At 60.8% G+C, this 24,881-nt stretch overlaps 2 protein-coding genes across 7 annotated transcripts; one reads left to right on the forward strand and one right to left on the reverse strand.

Moving 5' to 3' along the window:
* Positions 1-1,336: 1,336 nt before the first annotated feature.
* Positions 1,337-6,727, reverse strand: HRAS (HRas proto-oncogene, GTPase). Of its 6 annotated transcripts, XM_079930120.1 has the most exons (6): positions 4,869-5,928; positions 3,509-3,670; positions 3,163-3,341; positions 2,913-3,072; positions 2,741-2,822; positions 2,254-2,391 (listed from the first exon to the last, which is right to left on the reverse strand). In XM_079930120.1, the coding sequence occupies exons 2-5, from the start codon at positions 3,617-3,619 to the stop codon at positions 2,760-2,762; spliced, it is 513 nt and encodes a 170-aa protein (XP_079786246.1). In that variant the 5' UTR covers positions 3,620-3,670; positions 4,869-5,928; the 3' UTR covers positions 2,254-2,391; positions 2,741-2,759. The 6 variants fall into 6 exon arrangements, with proteins under 6 accessions (XP_079786247.1, XP_079786245.1, XP_079786244.1 ...); XM_079930119.1 differs by lacking the exons at positions 2,741-2,822; positions 4,869-5,928 and adding an exon at positions 6,712-6,727 and having other exon boundaries at positions 1,342-2,391; XM_079930118.1 differs by lacking the exon at positions 2,741-2,822 and having other exon boundaries at positions 1,342-2,391; positions 4,789-5,926.
* Positions 6,728-6,922: 195 nt separating this feature from the next.
* Positions 6,923-24,820, forward strand: LRRC56 (leucine rich repeat containing 56). Its single transcript, XM_079929492.1, has 13 exons — positions 6,923-7,046; positions 8,819-8,889; positions 9,336-9,526; positions 11,580-11,667; positions 12,161-12,221; positions 19,949-20,045; positions 20,116-20,316; positions 21,100-21,283; positions 21,690-21,866; positions 21,945-22,009; positions 22,111-22,253; positions 22,467-22,600; positions 23,880-24,820. The coding sequence occupies exons 3-13, from the start codon at positions 9,350-9,352 to the stop codon at positions 24,170-24,172; spliced, it is 1,620 nt and encodes a 539-aa protein (XP_079785618.1). The 5' UTR covers positions 6,923-7,046; positions 8,819-8,889; positions 9,336-9,349; the 3' UTR covers positions 24,173-24,820.
* The last annotated feature ends 61 nt before the right edge of the window (positions 24,821-24,881 follow it).

Here is a 24,881-nt window from a genome sequence, read left to right on the forward strand (position 1 = left end):
GTGCCCAGCGGAACACAGCCGCCGCCCACGGGAGGTGCCCCAGGGTGGAGAGCTGAGTCTTCCCGGTGGGGCCCCCGCTGGCCTGATGGCATCCGCACCCCCAGAACGCCTCCTGAAGCTGCCCCTGGAAGGCCTGCAGGAGTTCCTGCAGGACACGCTGTCCCGGGCCTGGGCCCTGGAGGACGACGTGGTGCTCAGGCAGCTGCAGGCCTCGATGGCCAAGCTACGCAGGACGAAGTGGGACCTGCTTCCCTCAGGGGCACTGAGCAGCAGTCTCCTCCGGAGTCACCCTCTGGGGCAGTGAGCGGTGGGGCGAGCCCCAGGCCGTCCTCCTCACCCCCATCCATCTGCTCTTCTGCTCTAAGACTCGGCCGACCAGGCCAGGGCTGGGCATCAGGACAGCCAGGGGTCAGCAGCCTGGAGAGCTGTTTTCAGTGTTGGGCTGGGGCCGCCATGCAGGGTCCCACCGGCCCATCCTGCGCAGGCCGAACGGCCTGGTCGAGAAGCTGACCTGGTCTGTACATTTCCAGCAAAACCTGAAGAGTTCCCCACGAGGCCCCTGGGCCTGGAGCGACCTGCCCCAGCCCCCAGGCCTCTCCTTACCCCTCCCAGCATCAAGACGCTCCCCGGAGAAGATGGGCTGGCTCTCCCTGGCCCACCTGCCCAGCACGAGCAGCCCAGCCCCTCGCCCGGCCCGGCCATCCTGAAAGCCAAGGAGCAGCGGCACGAGGGGGCCACGGCCTCAGGCCTCCCGCTGGGGGCCCCGGAGGCCCCGAGTCTGGCCTGCCTGTCCCCAGCCCAGGACAGTCCTCAGGATCGGCTGCAGCCACAGTGATGGAACTCCCTCCCGAGCCTCTCAGTGAACCACGAGGCCACAGGCAAGTGGCCCCCAGACATCGGCTCTGAGCCGGAATGCTGGGTCCTCTCTGCTTCAACACCTGCCTGGGCCACCCGCAGGGCCACACGACAGGCACGGCCCTGCAAACCCACTGAGGTCCCAGCCACTGGCTCTGCCCAGCCCACTGAAGAGAGCACTTCCAGGCCCACGACACCCCTCCTGCCCTGTGACGACTGCAGCCAGCACCCCTCCTGGGGCAGTGACCAGCACGGCCGCGCTGGGGCCGGGGCAGTGCCCCAAGAGCAAGCCCCGCACGTGCCCACAACCCCCAACCTCTGCGTCCACGAGGAAGCTGGACATTCAGGGGCCTCCAGAGAACAAGGTGACTGTGAGCACAGTGACACGCCCTACTTCTTCACGCTGGCCTTCCTTGAGGACAGGACCCCCTCACACAGCACAAGGCCCTGACCCAGAAGCGCCTGGCCTGGCCTGACTTGGGCCCCGGGAAGGCAGGGGCGCTGTGAGCACCCCGACAGTTGCAATGATGACTAAAGGGGCCGCCCTGGCCAGTCCAGAGCTCTGCCCAAGGCAAGGTGAGCCCTCTCGGAGCTGGATGTGGCCACCTGGGGCCTGGATGGGCACCACAGGCCGCTTTGGTGACCTGAGGTGGCCCTGGGAGCAACAGGCCACCTCCAGCGAGGGGACGGCAGGGGCCAGCGGGCCACCCTCACACACATAAGGAGGCAGGGCCAGCGAAACGCTGGACCCCACGCAGCCACCTGGTCCCCACGGGGCAGAGCAGAGGGTGCCACTGGACCCGACGGGCTGTGTTCCTCCCTCTGCCAAAGTCAGTTACTGCCTTCCAGGGTCCCCAAAACTCAGGAGAATCGACCCCACCGGGAGTCCGAAGAAGCTCCCCGCCCCCCAGCCATTCCCTGTGAAGGCCTCCCTCCCAGGGAAGGGACAGTCTTTGGTCTCAGTTTCCCCTCTTGCCGGTTAAAGGTGAATAAATTTTCGTGTGCTAAGTGGTAGACGGGCTGGTTCTCACAGCACCCAGAGGTCTCCGGAGGACGCACCTGGGGCCCCCAGAGGCAGAGAAGCTGCCGGCTGCACGAAGCTGAGGTTCCCGCATGCCTCCTGGGGCGTCACTCGCACCGCAGCCTCCCGACCTCAGCCAAATGCCAGGGTCAAGACATGAAATAATTTACTGCGACTCAGCCTGTGCCCAGTGGGCCAGGACGGGGCTGGAGGAGAGTGACAACTGGGGGCCGCCGGCGTCAGTTCACGACAGTCTGTGCAAAGCGTCCCGGGAGGCCCGCGGTCACTCTGTCCACCGACCTGGGCTGGCCAGGCTCTGGCAGCACTTCCTTCCTTCCCTGCATCCTCAGCCCGCGTCTCATCCGGCACCTCCACAGCCCGCGCCCATGCCGCTGTCAGGAGAGCAGGCACCTGCAGCTCAGGCAGCCCGGGCCACCCTCGTCAGGCGGGCTCAGCTTGCGCACCTTGTGCTGCCGGATCTCGCGCACCAGCGTGTAGAAGGCATCCTCCACGCCCTGGGAAGAGGCGGCCAGCTCAGGGGGGGACCACTGCCTCGGCCTCGAGCAGAACCCCAGCCCCTTCACCCCACCCCGCACACGGGGAGCGGGACCCTGCTCCTCTCCGGCCCCAGGGGCCACCCCGTGGAGGCCTGTCCTCAGCAGCTCCCCCACGGCCCACTGAGGGGCGGGGGCTGACCAGGACCCGTGGGGCAATCTGGGGGCACAGGGGTGGGGGCCCCAGGGTCACCGCTCCGGTCTGGCTCAGGGCAGCTCTCTCCGGGGACCTCCACCTCCCCCGGGAGCTGTGTCGGCCCAGACCCGGGCCCTGGCCTCCCTCGCTGCCCTGCCATCCGGGGAGACTTACAGCGAGAGGGGCTGCTGGGTCACGGGGGTCCCGGAGGGTCCCAGAGGGTCCCGGAGCTGGAGCCAGAGCCAGAGCGGCTGCCCTGCGTCAAGGGAGAGGGGGCAGTGAGTGCGGCTCCCGGGCGGGGTGGGGCGGGGCCCTGGCTGGCTGCGGGGGCAGGGGGCCTGCTCACCTGGCGCGTCTTGGCCGACGTCTCGATGTAGGGGATGCCGTAGCTGCGGGCGAGGTCCTGGGCCTGCCGAGACTCCACGGTGCGCGCGGCCAGGTCACACTTGTTCCCCACCAGCACCATGGGCACGTCATCCGAGTCCTTCACCCGTTTGATCTGCTCCCTGCAAGGGGGAAGGCGTGAGCTGGCGGGCAGGCTGCCCGCGGCCCCTGAGGGAGGACAGGAGGCCCCTGAGGGCTCGCGGGCAGCTCACCTGTACTGGTGGATGTCCTCGAAGGACTTGGCGTTGTTGATGGCAAACACACAAAGGAAGCCCTCCCCGGTGCGCATGTACTGGTCCCGCATGGCGCTGTACTCCTCCTGGCCCGCCGTGTCCAGGATGTCCAACAGGCACGTCTCCCCATCGATGACCACTTGCTTCCGGTAGGAGTCCTGGGGAGGACACTGCTTAGAGACAGCAGGCCCTCCGGGGACGGGACCCTCCCTCGCTCCTCTCGTGCCCCCCAGGACCTACGACGAAGAGACCCCTTCCTGCAGAGCGGGTAGGAGACGAGCCCGCGCCAGGAGCCAGGCTGTGGACAGGGGCCGGGCCAGCTCACCTCTATGGTGGGGTCGTACTCATCCACAAAGTGGTTCTGAATGAGCTGGATGGTCAGGGCGCTCTTCCCCACGCCTCCAGCGCCCACCACCACGAGCTTATACTCCGTCATTGCTCCTCAAAGGACCACAGCACAAGGCACTGCAGTGGTCGCCTGTCCCACCTGCCGAGGAAGCGGCACTCAGCACGGCCAGACCACGCAGGGCAGGCCCGCTGAGCTACCTGGCCCAGCCTGCCCAGGCCCAGCCTGCCCTCTGGGCCTGGACATCCAGGTAACAGGGGTGGCAGCCAGAATGGTGGCCCAGCCGCTCACCTGTGGCACCTCCAGCCCAGAGGTGGGAGGGGGGTCCTGCCTCCAGCTGCATTTAATGACTGTGTGAGAGAAGCAGGGAGCCGGTCCCCCAGAGGCAGGGCTGACAGCTGAGAGCGTCTCCCAAGCATGCACCCGAATTAGAAGCTGCTGGGTAGGCAAGAAGCCTGAACTGGAAGCGCCGTGGGCTGACGTTACCAGCGCCCCCATGAGAACAGGCCTTGCCACGGTGGCGGGCACAGCAGCGTGCCCGGACAGGCTGGTGGCAGCCGACAACCAGCTCCAGGCCACCCCACCCCCGGGCATGCTGGTGCATTTGACAAGTATTCACTGAGCACCTACTGCATGCCAGGTACTGCTCCAGGCACACGATAACGAGCAGACAGAAAGTACCCCTGCCTTGGCAGGTTCGGGCTACGCTCCAAAGAAAAAATCCACATAAAGGAAAAATAAAGGGAAACCCACGGGGCCCCACTGCCAGAAGAACTTTGGAGAGCATAAGGAAGGTGAGGAGGTGAGCAGGGAACCAGGGCTCCAGGAAGCAGAAGCCGATCACAGGAAAAGACCCAAAGGAGGTGTGGAAATGAAGAGACAGGTGAGAAAGGAAAAAGGCTTGGGGCCAAGGCCCCTAGCTGGGGTGCCCCCAATTTGTGACGTTTAAAGAAGGGATGCCCTTGTGGGGACAGTGGGCAGTGACTTCCTAAACCTCAGATTCGTCTGGTGTATGTGATGGCCGCCCGGTGCCCGAGCTCTTCGCAGGGGTCCTTGGGTCTCTGGCGGGTGGGAGACCCCGCCTAGCGCCATGGTCACGGGCGGGCCTCCGCTCGGGGACACCCAGTGCACTTGTGGGGCCCCGGAAGACAGGGCCCGGGACACGGAGCCGAAGGGGTTGGCCTGGGTGAGGCAGAGCGGACCAGCCGCCGCCCGCAACTCCCGCCGCAGCGCCCCGCCCGCCGCCGCCCGCGGCTCACCTGCGCCCCCGCGCGCCCTGCGAGGACAGCAGGCCCCCCGCCCGGCCCGGCCCGGCCCTCGCCGCCCCCGCCGCACTCACCGCTCACTGGCACGACTGCCCCCGGGGCCGGAGCCGGGGCGGGGGCGGCGGCGGGGGCTGGGGTCGGGGCACTTGGCTCGCCCGGCGCATGGGCTCCGTCCGCGGCGGGTGCGGCTCGCGCTGCGGGCGGCGGACACCCGACCGGGCCGCGCACGCCCCGCCCCGCGCCCGTCCGTCAGCCCGGCACAGCCTGCCATTGGCCGCGCGCGCCGGGCCCCGCTCTGCCCCACCCCGGTTGGCCGAGAGGCCCGCCCGTCAGAGGCCTCGGCCGGGCGGGGCTTCCGGGAGCTGCGCGGAGGGCGGTTCCCGCCCGGCTGGGCCTCGTGGGCCGCGGCCTGAGGGGTTGGCTCCGCTAGGGACGGGGTCCGGGGGAGACAACTTCTCCGGAAACTGCCAGGACTCTCCCGGGAACAGGCGGGACTCGCGAGATGATAGAGACCCCGCGGCGAAGCGGGTCCGCGGCCGGGTGTGGACTGGGGCGGGGTCGCCGATGTCCGACTCGAGCCCCTGCGCCGCTCCTAGAGCCCAGCGCCGGGCCCCTGGGCACCTTCACGGCGCGCACAGCTGCGCCCACGCCCCCCTAGGCCGTCCCTGCGCCGTGCCGCGCAGCACACCGTAGGGGTTCCGGAGCGGAGGGGACAGCCCGAGGGCTGAGCCTCAGGGAGGGTGGAGCCCGCGGGGTCAGCACCGCAGACTCCCCCGGACCCGAGGCCGGGGAAAAGCGGAGGGGCTGCCGGGACGCGGGTCAGGTGCAGGTGGCTTCGGAAGGGGCTCCTCCCGGCTCCCAGGACGCCTGGCGGTTCGGCGGGGTCCTTGGGCGCGGCTCAGCCATGCGCCCAGGGCCAGGCGGCGCAGGGCGCCTCGGCTGGGCGGGGACGTCTGAGCCCGCAGAGCAGCGAGTCCGGCTCAATCTTTTTACCCAGTGCGGGGGGTCTTGTTTTTCACTTACGTAGTGCGCAGCCCCGCCCCGAGCTCCGCAGAGGGCCCTTGTCCCGCGCTCCCTGATCTCCAGCTTCCCCCAACTTCGGCAGGCCCTGCAGACTACCCGTCCACCCAGCTTCCCCAAAGCCCGGAGCCCAGCCCTGCAGGAGCTCACCCTGAGGCCCAAACGGTACCCAGGAAATCCAACCCAAAAGCTGCCATAGGGGGTTGAAGACTCCCCCACCCCAAGCATAAATATGCACATTGTATCTCCTTTAGAGATTCTCAGAAGTACATGATTTAACATTTAAAAAAATTTCAAAGTAACGCATAAACACATTCTCCTTGTTTATAAGAAAGAATGGTGCATTACACGTAAGGCCAAACCTCCCCCTCTGCTCAGCCGGCGCCCCCTTCCATTCCTACCCCTTCCGCGCCGTTCGGCCCCCTCCCGTGCCGGCTCCGTGCTATTCCCCAGGAGCTCACCCCACTGCAAGCCTTGACCTCGGCGGGCCCCTGGGGGGGGCCGCCCCCGCCCCAGGCACGGCGCCGACCCCACGTGCCGTGGCTGTGTCCGGTTGGCCATCCCGCGCACTGCGCCGCGGCCACGACGAAGCCCGGCTCGCGCCTGACGCGCGTAGACGCGAAGTAAAGGCGGATAAGTGAAAACGGGTGACGGCGCCTCTCGCCGGCGCGGACACTCTGGACTCCCCTCCAGGAGTCCAGGTCTGCATTTCCCTCGTCTTCTGAGGGTCCTTTCCCAAAGCGCTTCCTTTAAATCCCGCAGGGCCTTGGCCTCAGGGACGACCCGACACGGGCGCCTACCACCTGAGAAAGGTGGGCGCGAGTCTCCACCCCAGACCACCTTTGCGGAGGCCGACACCTGGCCTGCCTGCGCCCCGCCGTCTCGACCGCGTCTCACCTCCCCAGCTGCCCTACCGGCCCCAGGGGCGCTCCCGCGCGTGCGGGGCGGGACACGCTCGAACCTCCCAATCTGGTTGGCCGCCGCCCCGCCCGCCCTCCCGCCCGCCCTAGCAACCGTTGCTAGGGGGCGTGGCTCGGCCTCGCGGAGCTGGAAGATTCCCGCGGCTCATGAATATTTGCAGATTCAGAGAAGGCCCCGCCCCCGTTGCCTTGGCGCCCAGGCCCCTCAACCCCGCGGCCGGGAGAACAACCCCAAGTCGAAGAGAGCGCCTGGCGAAGGAGGGCGCCCGGGACCAAGCCCCCGAGGCTGGGGCACCGGGGCCGACCCCTCAGGTGAGAGCCGAGCGCGCCTTTGGGTCCGGGGCCTCAGGCCTCGCTGTCTCCTCCCGTGTTGGGGGGGAAACTGAGGCCGGGGATGGAGCAGAAAGACAGTGAGGTCCCAGTGATGCCCCAATTGTCAGATCTGGTCCCCTGGGGGCCCATCCCACAACCCCTGGCCCTGCTAAGGGTCTCGTGGTCACCGGGACAGGAGGGACCCCAAGCCCTGCCTAGGGACCCACTCTGGGAGTTTCCATGATGGGGACCTAGGAGGGGAGAGGCCCTACCCTCAGAAGGGATAGCAGGTGGAGGGGACCCAGAGAGGTGATGAGCCCGGCCAGGAGCTGGTGTTAGTCTGGGCCGTGGAGAGAGAAAGGCCACCACATTTCCAACTTCGGGGACTCACGGAGTGGCAGGGCAGGATGGGATCAGGGCCATGAACAGTGTGGACGGGTCCAGGCCAGTGAGTAGATGTGAAGGGATAGTGTCTCAATGGGAACCTCAGCCTCCAACCCAGGCCCTGCTCCTTGGACCCCAAGACCTTTGGCTAATCTAGACCCATACTCTGGGCCTAGTCATGGGCAGGACCTCAGGTCAGCTGTTCTCAGGCACAAAGGGAAGAGAGTGGCCCACTGGCGTCCCAAGCCACAGTCTGGCCAGCCCATCCCTTTCCCAGAGCCCAAGGCTAGCAGCCCTGGGGTAGGTGGGGGCAGCATCTTCCTAGGGGGCCTGGTGCTGGGGTCCTCCTTTGAGGCTTAGGGCCGTTCACCAGCCAGAGAAAGGCAGGCAGCAGAGGAACTTTCGGAAAGAAATCCTGGCCAGAAATTCCGTGAGGCTCTTCGTGAGGCTCCCCTGCATGGCCTTCACCTCCTTGGGTCCTTGGTGTGTGGTCATTTTCCAGACAAGGGCACGTGGAGCCCGGGCAGCTTGTCCCAAGGCCCAGCACTCCCTCCCACCCTCTCTGTCAAAGGCTAGCTGATCACCCCCGCCCCAGGGAGGATGAATCTTGACCATCCACAGGGGGTGATAGACAAGAACAGTGGCCAGAAGCTGCATCTGCCACATTCACTGATTTGGGGGATATTCTTGAGCCCCTGTTCTGCACACTGGACATGGCAGGTGAGTGTCCTGCCCACACAGAGCTCACTTGCTGTCTCAGGCAAGGCACTCACTCAACTGAACTGAGGGCTGTAGAAGGGGGTCGGTCTTATCAGGTAGTAAGTCCAGGAAGGTCGGGAGGGAGCACAGGGGTAGGGGTTGGCGAGGCCCTGATCCAAGGTGGAGGGAAGAAGCCAGGATTTCCATACAGACTTCTGGCTCTACCCTCAGAGATGATTCCAGGGTCTGGGGCCAGGCACAGGCATCTGTGTCTTTAAGGAGCAGCGCCAGGTGAGCCTGGTGCAGGTGGACCACCTCCTGTGGCCCTGGGGGTAACGCCCAAGAGGGACAGGGTGCCTGGGAGGCCAGCCCACAGGGGATGGTCCAGAGCAACAGGCTGGGGACCCCTTTTGGAGAGTGTAAAGTTGGGGATGGAGGGAAGTGGGGATTTGAAGACCAAGCATTTGCATTGGATGGACCCAGAGGCACCCTAGCGTCGGTCACCCATATGGCTGTCTTTCCAGTCAGCCGGGCCAGGTGCCCCATCAGGATGGTTGAAAGGACCTAAGGGCCAGCCCCCAGGCTGGCATCTGCTCACTTCTGGGCCCTGTGGCCTTGGCCCAGCCTGTCCCAGGTCCCTCGAGCATGGTGACCTGGCCAGGAGGCCAACCTGACTGTCTCTCCCGCAGGTGCCGCCTGGGGCCACATGCTGCCCTCTTGCCTAGATGTTTGGCCCACGGTGGGAAGAAGCAGCCTCCAGGTGAGGGGGTCTCAGTGGGCACGGGGGGGGGGGGTGCCCGAGACCATCAGGTGGAGAAGGACACACAGCACGAGGCCCGAGGCACAGGCTTGCTGGTTACAGCGGCAAATGGGCAAACGGGACCTCGAGGCAGCCCCCCTCCCCGGCCTACACGGGGCCTCAGAGGGCAGGCCGGAGCTGGCACCCCGCGTGGACCCTGGAGGACGGGCAGAAGCACAGGGAGGGTGGCCTGCCCAGGCCGGGGGTGTGAGCCCAGGCTGAGGGAGGAGACGGCAAGGCCCCCGGGCAGGCTGGGGCTTCACCATTACAGCCTTCTCCGGGCCAGAGGTGGGCTCTGGGGGCTTGCTGTGTGCGTGCGTACATCAAGGGCTGCACAGGGTCTCGGCTGGGCTGTGGATCAGAGGAAGAGCAGAGGCTGAGCAGCTTTGCCCTCTGCCCACACCCAGCAGGTTGGATGTGAATGGACCAGGCCTGGGACAGAGCCCACGGGCCTCGGCCAAGCATAGCCAGTGTCCGAGTGCGGGCGCTGAGCTGGCAGGGCCGGCACAAGCCCCGCCCCCAGAGCAAGGCCCCGGGCAGCCGAGGGGGCAGCCACAGCGGGCGGCTGCCGGAGGAGCACCTGTCACCTGCCCGACTGGTGAGTGCCGGGGGGCTGGGCTCGGGCGCAGGGGCCCGCATGGCTGGCAGATGCCCTCGGCCCGCTGGGGCCCCTGCGCCTGCTCCACCCTTGGGCCGACCCCAGGTGTTTGGTGACACAGACGTCCCCCAGGCATTCAGGCCGCAGAAGGGCCCGAGCCAGGCCCAGCCTCAGATTTGCTGAGCCCCTACCGTGCGCTGGGCTCCAGGGACCCCTCCGTGAACCAGAGAGAAGGCCCCTCATTCCCGTGGGAAACAGGGTGACAGCCCATCCGAGCGCGTGGCGCACAGACAGGGAGCCATGAGCAGAGGAGGGAGCAGGCCATCTGCAGGGCGGGGCATCCTGGGGTCCCACTGACCACATCTGGCGCAGTTGTTGAAGCCTCTCTCCCAAACCTGGGGTGCGGTGGCAGCTGCTTCCCACCCCCACACTGGGGCCCAGCAGGTTCTGCAGAGCCCTCTCGCCTGCAGGTTCCTGCCCAGTGACCCCAGAGAGCAGCCCTGCACCTCCTGGTGACCGGACCCCTTCCCTTTCTGGCCATTGCTCTCGCCCGTCATTAGCCACGCTAAGGGCCAGGCACTCCCCAGCACCCCTCCAGCCCACACAAACACTTGCACCCAGGTGAGGGACCCTTGGAGACCCTGGGGTGACGCACCCACCAACACTCGACAGAAGGAAGCCTGGCTGCCTGAGGTCCCCACGCACTTCCCTGACCAACTCGGAGAAGGGTCCACGAGGTCTGGCACTGCAGGTGGACAGGACACTCCCGCTGGCCCCCTCCCCACACCCCCCAGCAGCCCCTGTGTGTCCGCCCTCCAGCCAGGCCTGCGGCGCCCACAGTACCCAGGGTCCTGGTCCAGCGTGGACCCGTCACGTCAGGCCGCCGGCCCCCGCTGCTGCACGGGCTGGGTGCTGGGGACACGCCTTGATCAGAGCTACTCCGTCCACCCTGGGACCTCCCCCTCCCCCACCCAGCTCCTGGCTGGGGAGAGAGCCTGCCTGTGTGAGCGTGGCCCAAGCACCCCAGGACCACCCTTGCTTCCTAACGTATTTGAGTCCGGTGCCCACCATGCCAAAGCGTGGCTGCTGAAGCATCTCCCTCGGTCCCTGGAACCGGGGGTCTCAGGCCTCTGTCCTCCCAGACCCTCTCGCATGTAGTCAGCATGTGGCAACTGGTTTCTCCCTGAGACTGAGTCTTACTGAGTCATCCTAACTCCAAGCCCTTCTTCATTTCTTCTTTTACTGGTTGGAGCTGAGAAGCCATTTTATTTTCCAAGCCACGAGTTCCAGGACCCCTGGGCTCTCTCCACCAGCTCTGAACTCTGCCTTGTGTAAAACCTCATCAAATGCAGTGAACTGTGGCCAGCTCACTCTGCCCACAATTGCCTGGCACCTCTCCACCCCCATCACAGGTTCATTGTGTGCATCTTCTGCCATCCAGGTTACTACAGGAGACCCTTTTACCAAAAATTCCATTGTCACATGACCTGGGTCTCCATCTTTCCAGCTTCAGTAACACTCACGTCACACGCCCCCCACCAGTTCCCATCCAGTGTCACATCGTTTCATCATTTGTGTTATGGTAGCTATTGGAGCTGCACCTAGATCCCAAGTTTTGTATGAGTCAGCTATTGCTATAGTGATGCTACGTAACAAACAACCCCCAAACTCATCAGCTTACAGTGCAGGTGTACCGTCCATGAGTTTGAAGGAGGCTGGGGCTCGGCCATGCTGAGCAGAGCTGGGCTCCAGGCCCCAAGCTGCACTGGGTCTGTTCCATGGGTCTCGTTAGGACACCAGCACACCTCAGGTCACACCCTTCTCTGGCAACGGCCCCACCAGCCACACAGGATCACAATCTCCACTCCTGTCACATCACACTTATCGTCCAGCTGGAGCCAATCGTGGCCACAGTCAACATGGGTGAGGCAGGGAAACGCCTGCCACCTGCTCCAGGCTTGCAGCCAAAAGCAGGAGTTTCACTGGGGGGCGGGGCGGGGTGTGTGTGACTTCTGTCCAGCTCTCAGGGCTGACTCCCCACCGACCCCTGCAGCAGGCCCTGGCCCAGGTGGATGACCTCCGACTGGTGAGCGTGCTGGAGCTGTGTGTCAACACCCACGAGAACAGCCTGGGGAACTTTGGTGAGAGCCCCTGCCCGTGCACACCCTCCACTGTCATGGCCAGGCCGTGCTTGAAGGCTCGGCCTGCTCGGGCCCTGCCCACCAGGATCTGGTCTCTGACCACTGCACCCACAGACCTGCCCTGCACCCCGCTCTCCAGGGACTGATAACCCTCTCCCGGGGCCCTGGGAGCCTGGGACACTGGCTGGGGGGGCTGTGCTCTGGAGCCCAGTGTGTGGTCTGGCCATGCCTGCAGTTCCCCGTGGGAGGCGGCCCGGGGGCAAGACCCCACAGAGTCCCATGGCCCCGTGGCCTTCTGTGTGCCTCTGCCGCCACGGGGTGCCTCCTGCACCCTCCCCTGCTGGCCTGCGTCATTCAAACCGGGCCTCAGACACAGCACGTGGCCCAAGGCTGCCCCTGGGCCTCAGAGCAGCCGGGGCCGAAGGGCGCTGACGCCTCTGAAGGTGCAAGGGCAGCAGGGCCTGTGCTGACCTCGCTTCCTGCGGCCCCACAGGGCTGCACCTGCCCAACCTCAGCCAGCTGAAGCTGAACGGCAGCTGCCTGGGCTCCCTGAGGTGAGTGTCCACCCCCCGCGGTGGTCACGGGGGAGGGCGTGCTGCCGGCCTGGGTGGGGTCCTGGGCATCCCACTATCGCCAGCTCCCGGCCCTAACGCCCACCCCGGTCACGTCGCCCACCCCTGGCCCGCTGGAGGCCCCGCTGAGGGTGACGCCAGCCACCCGGAGCCTGCAGTCAGGGTCAGGCTGGTTACACCAGGTTTTGTGGCTGACGAGGTCTCCAGGGACCTCCCTGTGGTGCCCGGAAGGCGCCCACGGACCTTTGGCAGAGGACCCCCAACCCGCGAGCCTGGGCGGCTCATCACCGACCAGCTTCTGGATTTGGGGCATCCCCCCACCCCTCACCACAGCCCAGGGCTGTGTCCCCGTGCTGGTGGGGCCGTAGCTGGGGGTTGAGCCGGCCCCCATCAGCGCAGCAAGACGAGCAGAGGAGCATGGCCGCTACTGCCCAGCCGGACCTCAGGCCCCACGTGAAACACAACAGCATCTTAATAGCTTAAAAGACAAAATGCAAAAATCAGGACAGATTAAGGTTTTTGCTTACTTCGTCGGGCTGGAAAGAACAAAGCTGAGGTAATATCAGAGTTTATTGGGTGTTTGAACAAAATGGGTGTCAGGAAAACCCTGCTGGGATTTTGTTTGTTTGTTTTTATAAATTTATTTTATTTATTTATTTTTGGCAGCGTTGGGTCTTCGTTGCTGTGCACAGGCTTTCTCTAGTTGTGGCAAGTGGGGGCCACTCTTCGTTGCGATGCGTGGGCTTCTCGTTGCGGTGGCTTCTCGTGTTGCGGAGCACGGGCTGTAGGCGCGTGGGCCTCAGTAGTTGTGGCACGTGGGCTTCAGTAGTTGTGGCTCACAGGCTCTAGAGCTCAGGCTCAGCAGTTGTGGCGCACGGGCTTAGTTGCTCCACGGCATGTGGGAATCGCCCGGACCAGGGCTCGAACCTGCGTCCCCTGCATTGGCAGGCGGATTCCTAACCACTGCCCCACAAGGGAAGCCCAGCCCTGCTGGTTTTATGCGGCCAGACAGCCGTCTTGGGGCAGTGGGAGGCCAGTCCCAATTCTAGAAAGTTCTCCTGATGTTTTAAATGGGCTGTAAGTATCCAGTCATTTCCAGAGGAGATGATAAAGGTATTCATTAAGCAGCCTTGCACGATTTTTCCTATTTGTACTGCTGTTTGTCGAATAAACATCAAAAAGAATTTGAAAAACACCTGAAAGCCTAGAAGTGGAAGCAAAGAAGATCAGAGGCCGCGTGGCCCCCGTAGGCAGGGACAAGCAGGCGGATGCCAGCTTCCACGGCTCCTGCATGGCTCCTGGGCCTGCAAGGAAGGGTCTGGAAAGCAGGTTCTCAGAATTGCCTTTAGTACCTATACATGGTTCAGCAATATTCTGACAGAGACATCAATACTTTAAGTTAACAAAGACAAAAAAAATCATATTTACTCCTTCATTATTAAGGCTTACAAATTAGCTCAAAGAACAATAAAATATATAGAAAACATATAAAAGATGGAAACTACAAAGAGAAGTGGAAGGTATAAAATTAAGTATTTGTTACCATTTGTAACAAAACAAAATATTTGATTTCAAAAAAAAATCAATTCCAAGAAAAAATTAAATCATTATTTATATAAAACATGTGTTCTGTTCCTTGATAACGACAGTGAAAACTGTAAGGAATGTTTAAGTTGTCTGTTAGCGAATCCTGAAACTTGGCCAAATGTTGTTTGCAAATCTCCACGGAGTGACAGTAAACAAATATTTGTAAAAGGAAGCTAATTCAATATGACAGTGCGATGAAGTAGCATTACAGCTTAGCTGATGACAGAGACAGTCAAGACATTAAAACGTCAGGCAGTGTTATGAGGACTGGAAAGTAATTTTCATGTGATGGCTGTCACTTCATCCGAAGCTGAGAGAGAATTCAGCCCCTGAAAGTGTCACTGACGTGAGGACAGATGGGGCTGGTTTCCAGGCCAGCCAGCATCTGACAAGAGCATCCTTCACCAGGACCACTGTGTGGGGAAACCACAGTAACAATCTCTGAAACTCAGCAACTAACTTGGAGATCATTAAAATGATTGAAGGGACAGTTCTCACTACAACTTAATCGTGTGTGTGTCCCCTGAAGACTCTCCACCCTTCCTCCTCCCGCGATCTCAGACCATGGTGGCTTTCACTTAAACAGAAACCCCTCATTTTGATTTGTTCCAGCCCATCAGTTCTGGCTGGTATTGTGGGTGTTTTTTAGGAGGTTTGTCTGCACCTCAAGGTCTTGGAGATATTCTTTTTCTTCTATTCACTTACGGTCTCACTTTTCAGTTTGGGGTCTTTAATCCTACTTATCTGTGAGGTTGCTTCCACTCCTGATATGAGATGGAGACCCAGTTCTGTTTAGCACCACCTGGTGAGTTGGTTTTCCCAGCATCGTCTACCCCAGGCCCACGCGGACACGCTGGCGGAGTGAGGAGCTCTCCGTCATCACAGTCTTCATTGGTGCGCCTTTGTGTTAATCTGTAACATGTGTTACCCTCCTCGTAGTTTTCCTTTTTCCAAACTGACCTAGCTATTCCTGAGCACTTATTCTTGCATTTGAGTTTTACGATCAGTTTGCTGGGTTTCACACACCCTTATCTTTCAGGATTTTGTTTTGTTTTGTTTCGGAATTTTAAAAAGGCACATGCTCATTTCGGTTAATTTTTATGTTATATACATCCATGAATATGGTATAGCTCTCCATTCATGTGTGCTTTAATGTTTTTAATAGAGTCTTTAAACTTCTTCTGTAAAGTTTATAGGTTAGAACGCTTTCAGCTGCAAGTTACAGAAACCTGCAGCCAACCGGCCTGAGCAGTGAGAAATTGTTTATCCCTTAAGTGCCTAAGGACCACGGGGCAAACCCTGTTCTAAGCACAGAGGATATGTCAGGGAACAGAACAGGTGAGAATCCCTGTCTCTGAGGGTACACAAGTAGCCCGGTGGTGGCTCACGCAGCCGGTGGCCCCCCAGGATGTGGCCCCCATCCCCATGCCTGGGGCTGCTGCAGCCACGTTGGTGGGCTGAGGGAGTGTGGTAGCTAGTCTTCTAGGGTTGCTGAACAAAGCACCATGAACCAGGTGTCTTGAACAGCAGAAACTGACTCCCTCAGGTCTGGAGGCCACAAGTCAAGATCAAGGTGTATCTCCTTCTGAGCCAGAGGGAGAACCCAGCTCACTCCTCGCTCCTGGGGGTTTGCTGGCCGCCTTTGACATTCCTTGGCTTGTAGACTCATCACCCCAATCTCTGCCTTCAGCTCACGTGGCCTTCTTCTTCCTGTGTCCAGATCCAAATTCCCCCTTTTTGTAAGGACACCAGTCATATTAGATTAGGGCCCACCTCACCTCCACCAATTACATCTTCAGAGACCCTGTTTCCACGTCAGGTCACATTCTGAGGTCCTGAAGGTTAGGACTCCAACATATGAATTTCGGGGGGGGGGAGGATGCAATTCATCCCATAACAGGAAATGTGCCTTCCTGTGTCCATCAGTAAGAACAAGAAGGTTCCCAGCATTCTTCTGTGTTTCTTTGGCCAGAACTGTATCATGTATACACTCTCTTACACCAACCACTAGCAAGGGAATGGAATTATGATTGGAGTGGGCTAAACAGGACCCCCACCTGTGCACCCTGCTGCCACTTGGGACAGGGCAGGACACCAGCCTCCTCTGAAGGCAGGGCTCCCTGAAACCAGAACTGAATTAATTCCCACATACTTATAGTATTTTTATAATCATGGATGAGGGCCTGATTCTGCTGTATTCTGTTTGATTGTTGCAAATTTAGAGAAACACTATGCTGATTTAGAATAGATTTTTAAAATTTTTATTTTATTAACTTTTATTGGAGTATAGTTGCTTTACAATATTGTGTTAGTTTCTACTGTACAGCAAAGTGAATCAGCTATATGTATACATATATGCCCTCTTTTTTGGATTTCCTAGAATAGATTTTTTAAATCAATAAAACAATTGATTTTTATAAGTGGGTCTATTACCTCTGGCAATAGTGTACCTTTGTTTTGTATTTAACATTATTGCCAAACTGTCCTATTAATTCAAATAATTTGTTAATTCAGATGGGTTTCCATACTGATGGTGATGTTATCAGCAAGTTACGAGTGCTATCTTTCACTCAAATCCTCCTGCTCCTTTTTCTTGTCTTATTGCTTTGGCCAGGATCTACTAGCCAGTACGATGTTAGACAGCGGCAATGACAGTAGCAGGCATCCTTGGTTTGTTCCTGATCTTAACGGGTATGTGTCTGGGTTCCTCTGCATCTATTGACATGATCATAAAATGATATTTCTCCTTTAGTCTATTTATGCACTGGATTCCACTGACAGATTTTGTGATGGTAATTCATCCTTACATTCCTGCAGTAACACTACTTGATGAGTTATTTTTAAATCACTGTAACCTTAAAATAATATTTGCTTTGCAATTTTCACATCAGTCTTCGTGAGTGATAGTGCTTTAATGCCCCAGTTTGTACTTCTCTGGTCCTGGAATCAAGGACTGACTTGGACGGGGCCCTCCCTTTTATTGTTCTCTTCAACTGCTTAATTTTTTGAAACTTCCTGTACAGGAAATTATTGTGGAAGATAGAGATTGTCTATTCCATGATAGATCTTATTTTTAAAACTGATCCAGATCCGGGGACTTGGCGGGGGTGGGGCGAGGGGTGTTAATCACTGTTTAATTTCTTTAGTGGTTATTAGTCTAGTTTTCTTTCTTTTGGCACCAGCTTTGTCTAGTTTTCAAGAATGTTGGTATATAGTTTGTTCATAATGGTTTTTGTTGTTTTAAATTGCTGCTATAGCCATAATTATTCCTCTTTTTAAGTTCCATACATTTATTTGCATTGTCCCTCTGTTCATCCTTGATCAGTCCTGCCAGAGGATTGTCTATTAAGTTTTTAAAGAATCAGCACTGGGCTCTGTTCATCTTCTCTATGTTTTTTCTAGTTATTACTGGTTCTGTTCTAATCTTGATTACATCTTTCCTTCATGTCCTTTTGTTATTTGCTGTTGTTCTTTTTCTGGCTCCTTGAGCTGAATGCTTAGCTTAATTGTTCTACTCCTTCCAGTTTTTTGATAAATATATTTAAAGATCTAACTTTCTAGGGCTTCTCTGGTGGCGCAGTGGTTAAGAATCCGCCTGCCAATGCAGGGGGCACGGGTTCCAGCCCTGGTCCGGGAAGATCCCACATGCCGCAGAGCAACTAAGCCCGTGCGCCACAACTACTAAGTCTGCTCTCTGGAGCCCGTGAGCCACAACTACTCAGCCCACATGCTGCAACTACTGAAGCTCATGCGCCTAAAACCCGTGCTCCACAACAAAAGAAACCACCGCAATGAGAAGCCCACTCACCGCAACAGAGAAGCCCCACTCACCGCAACTAGAGAAAAGCCCACATGCAGCAACAAAGACCCAATGCAGCCAAAAATTAAACAATTTTTTAAAATAAAAGAAAATAAAAAATAAAAGAATCCTGAAGGGCAACTAGCAGAGGTTTGGCATGTGCAGAATTGTAATCTTTACAGAAGTGAAGAGAAACAGTAGAACCTAACAGTTGTTTAAAGGATAAAGAAAACTTGTCAGACATAAAAGAAAACTTTCATCTACAGATTGAAATAAAAAACTGAAACTGAATTGGCAACCCTGAAACGTATCCTAATAAAGTTCCTGGACTTCAAGACACAGATCATATTGGGGGCAGCCAAGGAAAGAGATCAAGTCTTCCTTTAAGAAGAGAAAAAAAAGGACGTTTTCCTCAGACTTCTCCATAGAAACACTCAAAGCCAGAAGCCAGTAGAATGATGTCTACACAGCCCAGCAGAAAGACGGTATGAATCAAGAAGTTCATACCCAGCCAACATTTTGGAATGAGTAAGAAATTAAGGAAAATAGTTTGATTAGTCCCTCTTGAAGGAATCATGAGGCGCAAATTTCAGCCAATTAAAAGATGATTGGAAAATGCATTGAAGGCAGTAGACTGGGGAGAAACATGGAATCTCTGTAACTAAAGGTGGAGATTACGGTAACAGAACAAAACTTAAAAAACGCAACATACAGGTTAGTCGGTGGATGAGACATAACCGAAGGGGAATTTGTGAACCGGAAGATGGGCCCCAGTGACGCAGAAAGGTGAGGCGGGCCAGGAACACCTCAGAGGTGAGGAGGCGCCTTCACTTGGACCAGGGGAGCAGGCAGAGCCCCCAAAGCAGGAGGAAGAGCAGATGCCAAGACCAGGGGCACCAGAGTGCAGGTGCGATTCAGGACCATGGGGAGACCAGAGCTGCTGGAGCCGGGGCAGGGAGGGCAGGGCGGCCAGCAAGGACCAACATGTGCTACCTCATCACCGCAGGGAAGCCCCTCACCTCAGCATCTCCAGTGAGTCAGCATTTCAGACCCTCACTCCCAATCTGAATGCCCAAGAAGCTATTAATAGTATAATACCCCCAGCATGAAAGGGAAGTCAGGACAAACCCACAGGACCCCAGAGGAAGCAGACAATGCCAGGAGGGGAGTAAAACGTCCAGGCACCTTCAGTGAATGTTCTGAGAGACACGGAAGAAGACGTGGCTTCTTTGCACCCTCAAAACAAAAACAGAGGGCTTCCCTGGTGGCGCAGTGGTTCAGAGTCTGCCTGCCGATGCAGGGGACACGGGTTCGTGCCCCGGTCCGGGAGGATCCCACATGCCGCGGAGCAGCTGGGCCCGTGAGCCATGGCCGCTGAGCCTGTGCGTCCGGAGCCTGTGCTCCGCAATGGGAGAGGCCACAACAGTGAGAGGCCCACGTACCAGAAAAAAAAAAAAAAAAAAAAAAACAGAATGCCATGAAATAAGATCAGAGAACAACGAAGGGCGCTTGGGAATTAAATGTATGAGGGCTGACAAAAAATGTTACCAGCATTGTTGGAAGAGAAGGGAATCTCCCAGAAAGCAGAGGAAAGGCAAAGAGATGGAAATGGGAGAGAGAAGGGATGAGAACAAGCTCCTTCTCAGAGACCACACGTGAGAGGCTGAGCTCCAGATATGAGAGCAGAGACTGCGAGGAGAGAAAATACAAAAGGGAATATCCCAGAAGCTGACAGAAAGGATGTGCAGCAGTGGGCCGGTGCCCGGACAGGAGACGAGGGTCACCCAGGCTGAGAGGACCCCGCGGGCAGAGGTGGGGCCCACTGAGGTCGGGGGCAGATGGGAGAGCCCCGGCCTGCCCACTGGCAGGGGAGTGGCCGCCAAGGGAGGGTGGCACAAACAAGTCCCAGGTGGGGGCAGGGGGAGGGGCTGTGACACAGGGAAATCATCCACAAGAAAGGCCGGGAGGAAAGAGGGAGGGAGGACACCCTGGCTGACCCCGCTTGGGAGGGGCACCCACTACAGCAGGCAGCGGCCATCTAGCACGAGGGCAGCTCCCGCGGCCAGGCCCGGACCCTGCAGGGGTTGGATAAGGTGCCCAAGACAGGCGGCTGCAGCCAGGAGGGAAGACAGGGGCCCGGGGGCTCTGGAGCCCCTTCCTCAGCCTGGAGGCCACCCAAGCCAGTCACAGCTGTCCCTGAACCTGGAGACAGCCAGATGTGGGTGGCGGCTGGGCAGGAGGCATGGCACAGGGCCTTCACGGCCACCGAGACATGACCCTCCGCCCCAGGACCGCACTGACCAGCCAACCCTACCCTCTGCAGGGACCTGGGCACCTCCCTGGGCCGCCTGCAGGTGCTGTGGCTGGCTCGCTGCGGCCTGGCTGACCTGGATGGCATCGGCTCCTTCCCGGCTCTGAAGGTGGGTCTGTGGCGCTCCGGGGAGTGCGGGGGGAGGGGTGCCCTGACTGAGCCCCCCCCGTGCCCCCCAGGAGCTCTACCTTTCCTACAACGACGTCTCGGACCTGAGCCCGCTGTGCCTGCTTGAGCAGCTGGAGGTGCTGGACCTGGAGGGCAACTGTGTGCAGGACCCAGGGCAGCTGCGCTACCTGCAGCTGTGCCCGCGGCTGGCCACGCTCACCCTGGAGGGCAACCCGCTATGCCGGTGGCCCGGCCCCGGCCCCGCCCACCAGGTGGGCACCGGGCGGGGAGGCGCTCTGTAGCTCCAGCCTCTCGGCCCGGGCACTGCTTTGTCCACCTGAACTCCGGCCGGGTCGCAGGGGATCCCAGGACACACGCCTAGGGCACACCCGCCTGTTGCCGGGGCTTCTTCACTAGGAGCTCATTCCCATGTTGCTGGAGGCCCGGCGGCTGCCAGCTCGTCCTCCTAGGCCGGGACCAGACTCCGAAGGGCCACGCGTACACCCCAAGAGGTCTGTGCACACGCCATGGGGAACCACGCGTGTTCTGTACAGTCTCCACAGAGTCATGTACACAAGCACACACGCTCACATACACACACCCATGCAGGCCCCGTGCAGAGGCAGCCCCACCCCCTGCAGCGCTGCTCGTAAACCGGGGGTCTGTGCACACCGCCCGCGGCTGCACACACCCCCGCACTGCCCGTGCACTCCCAGAGCTCACACGCCTGCCCAGCTACTCATGGTGCCTGTGCACAGCGGCCGCCCACTGGGCCAGAGCTCTGAGTTCAGGGCAGCTCCGCAGGCCAGAGGGCACCCCTGGACCCTGGCAGTGAGCCCAGAGAGTGAGATCATGCATGGGTAAGAGCCCAGGGTCCCTGCAGTCCCTGCTCTCCCAGAGTGACCCAGGCTGGCCTGGCCGCCTGGGCAGAGAGAGATGGCATCCCCGACCCCCAGCTCCCCTGCACTGCCCCCCAGCAGGTCTGGGGGCAGCGGCTACAGGGCAATGCTGGCCTGACGGGCCCACCAGACTCAGGCCTGCCACCCCCACCGCAGGTGCCCCAGGGCTACAACTACCGGGCAGAGGTCAGGAAGCTCGTCCCCCAGCTGCAGGTCTTGGATGAGCTGCCGGCCACACACACACGCCTGACGACCTCCCGGAAGCTGGACCACGACCGGCTCGTGGTGAAGGAGGCCATCAAGGAGGGCAGCGTCCTGGACAGCCTGCTCCCCGGGCTGGGTACAGACGGAAGCCGTTCAGGGGCCTCGGGCTGGGGCTGCCCCAGGAGAGGGCTCCACCCCCCCACCCCTGGCCCCGCCCACAGGTCTCTCAGAGCCGGAGAGCCGCCTCGTGTCCCTTCTCAGCCACGAACCCCCCCACCCACCCCAACCTGCCCCGTCCCCAGAGCCCTGCACACCCACCCCCAGGCCAGGACACCCTCCCTGTGAGCAGCCCTGGTGGGGGCCTCCCCAACCATCCTCAGGGGGAAAGGAGGGCCAAACCTGCCCCCTGGTGGCGCTGGGCCTCGGGCACACGGATGCTGGGTGGTGGGGGGCCCTGCTCCGTGGACAGGGTTCAGCTGGGGGGATCCTGGGTGGCCGGCTGGCGTGGGCTTTGATGACCTCTGATTTTGACTGTTGTGCAGGTTCTCCCCACGGATCCCCCGTTTGGAGACGCAGCCCCGAGCTATGCTCACCTGAGACCCAGCGCAGGGCCCCCAGGCCCTGGCCCCGCTCCCTGCTGGTCCCCGGGGTTCCCCTGCCTGCAGGCCTTCTTCCCCAGGGCCCAGCCCCAGAGGACGACGCCAGCAGCCTCACCCACGGTAGGCGACCCACCTCGGCGTGAAGCCGCCTGTAGCCCCTCAGCCCCGAACCAGGCCCAGCCGCACCCTCTTCTTCAGGTGCCGGCCGGGTCCTCTGTGGAAACCCCGCCAAAGGCCTGCAGGAGCGCCGGCACCAGTGCCAGGTACAGCCTGCTCCCCCCAGCAGGCCGTGCCCCGGCCTGACGGCGCCTGCCCCGGCACCTCCCCGAAGGCCGTGCCCCTGAACCAGCCTGTCCCTCCCCAGGCTGGGGCGCACTCGGAGAGGCTGCCGCCTCCCGGGCCCGAAGACCTGGCCGCCCGGGCCTCCGCGCCAGGGCCTGACCCTGCAGACAGCCGCCACCTCCTGGCCTCGGCCAGCCTTCCGGCCTTGAGGGAGCTGCGCCTGCGGTGGGTTCTCCCTGCCCCCCAGCCTGGCCCCGCCACCCTGTGTGTCCCTTCTGGCTGAGACCTGCCTTAGCTGAGTGCTCGCTGGTCCTCCTGGTGGCTGGAGGGGCTGGTCACGGGAGCCCAAGGCTGGGGCACCAGCCCGAGCCACACTCATCTGGGACTGGCTCCAAAGGAGGCGCAGGGCTGCAGCCTCTCTCTTTCCCCGCACCCCAGTCCCCTCCCCAGTAGGTGCCTGGAGTCCCGGGAGGAGGCGGCTGCCGCCCCTGGGGGCCCACAGAGGGGCCCTGAGGAAGAGCAGGACGAGGCTGGGCCCACGACTCGCCCCCGCCCCCCGAGCCTGGCCCCAGGTACCGCGCGACCCCGGCTCTGAGATGGGTGGGACGGGGAGGTCCTCTCTTGGGGGTGGGGCCTCACGACCAAGGGGTTCCAACCCCAAGTCCCCCTCCCCTGAGCCCATGGGACCATGTGGCCACCGGGGCTGGATGAGAGAGAGAGAGAAGGCCCTCCAGAGAAGCACAGTGTGAGCAGCGGCCAGAGGGGTCCTGGATGAAAGAGCAAGTGTCCCCAGGGGTGGGGGCAGTGAGGGGCCGGGACAGCAAGCAGGACAGACCCACCAGAAGTCCTGCGGGGAGCACGGCACAAGGCCAGCCAAGGGAGCAAGGCCACCAGATGGGCAGGAGACCAAGGCCGGGAGGGGGACTGCCCTTCCTCTGCAGACAGGGCCTGTGCTGGGCTCGGGACACAGAATTAAGCCAGGCGAGGCCCTCCCTCAGGGACACTGGCTTCAGAGTGACCATGGCTGAAAGGAGCAAATGCAGGGCCTTAAGGCAGAGAGACCCCTCACCCAGCAGGCCCCAGGGAGGCTTCCTGGAGGAAGGGTCTGACCCGACTGGCAGAACAGCTGGGTGGGCAAACCCGGGGAGGGGGCGTTGTAAGCAGGGGCCACAGAATGGAGGCTGCAAGATTGGCCCAATGACCCTCCGGGGTGGCGTGGCACTGGGGGCGGGTGCGCATCAAGGAAGCCAGGGTGGAGCAGGGATAGGGCAGGTCAAAGCCCTGCACTTCCTGTGCTGGCTGCGGCTTGCGGGGAGGGGCTGGGGAAGGTGGGCCATGAGACAGCCAGGAGGGGTGGAAAGGTGGAGGGGGAGCAGGCAGGCAGCCAGGAGGAGTGGCTGGAGGGGTGACAGGCAGTGAGGGACAAAGGGGTGCCAGGACCTCCTACTACAGTTCGGGGCCGGGTGGGCTCTGGGTGACCACGGACACACCCACCCAGCCTGCCCTCAGGTAGGTGCCAGGGCCTCGCTCTGTAGGGGAGGTTTGGGAACTGCCCCAGGGCCACCAGCCTGTGAGCATGCCCTAGGGGACAGGACCCAGTGACCCAAAGCTAGAGCCCAGACTTCCCCAGAGGTGGGTCCAGCTCAAGCAAAGGTCAGAGGTCACAGGGCCGAGGGGCCACAGCTTCCCTGGGGAGCACAGGAAGTGGGGCAGTGGGGTGCTGCCTTGGGGGGCGGTGAAGGGCTAAGGGGAGGAGCCACAGTGGACACTGCAGCCCTGCCCATGGTGACCGCCCCAAGTGACTCCTTGGGGGCCCTTGTCTGACATGCCGTCTTTTTCCTTCTTTTCCAGAGCCTTCCAGGACCCTGGGCTACAACCTGACCCCCTCTCCTCCCAAGTCCCTCATGCCATATGACAGGGGCAGCAGCTCCTGGGGGTCCACAGATCTGCAGTTTCGGGGGCGTCACCTCAGAGCCCTGGGTAGTCTGGGGCCTGGCCTGGGTCAGGGGCTGGCTGCAGTGACTGCTCTGAGAGCCCTAGAGGTGGCCTCAGGCCCCAGCCCTCGAGCCGAAGGCTGTCCAGGCCCAAAGTCAGCACCAGATCCAGCAGCCAGGCCCCCAGCCTCCAGTGCATGCCGCACCTGAACCTCATCGCCCCAGCCCAGCCCCACCCCTAGTGTACACCACTACCCACTGCCAGGCTGGCCCGGGCGGTAGGCAAGGGCCCCAGGGCGATCGTGGGAGCCCCCGTGTGAACTCTGGCCTCACAGAAGCCAGAGGACCTGGGCGGGTGTGTTGGGGGGTGGGAAGTGAGCCTGGTACAGGAGAGGACCCTCTTGGTAGAGGGAAGTTAGGAGTTGGGACCACCAAGGGTGGGAAGAGGGAAAGCCCAGGAGAGGATGGTCCAACTCACCACCGCTGGCCCAGCTGCCCACCTCTTCCGTGTGGCCTGGCCTTCCCTGGAGGAGCAGGCCTGGAAGACAGCAGACTGGGCCCAGGCCGAGGTGGCTGTAGCTGGGCCCTGTCCATCCCCTGGCCAGCCCTCCAGCCGCCCCAGGGCTCTGAGCCACCCTTGGGTTGCCGTGGTCCCGAGCAGAGGCTTTTGCCCTAGGCCAACCAGGGTGCGACCACGCCTCCCATCCCTGGTGGACTTGTGGGGTTCCCCGCGCGGGGATGGGGTGGCCAGCTCCCTCCTCTTGGGGCCGGATACCCGGAAACCAAGCGAATCATTTTCGACTCCCAGGTGTACAGAAATGCGGTTTACTTGGTAGGCGGCGTTGGTTCAATAAACTATGCAGCTGGCACCGCCTGCCTCCGGCGTTTTCTCCCCGCCCCGCCCCGCAGCCACCGTCGT

Source organism: Stenella coeruleoalba, assembly GCF_951394435.1.
Source record: "Stenella coeruleoalba genome assembly, chromosome: 8".
In the NCBI taxonomy this organism is placed as follows: domain Eukaryota; kingdom Metazoa; phylum Chordata; class Mammalia; order Artiodactyla; family Delphinidae; genus Stenella; species Stenella coeruleoalba.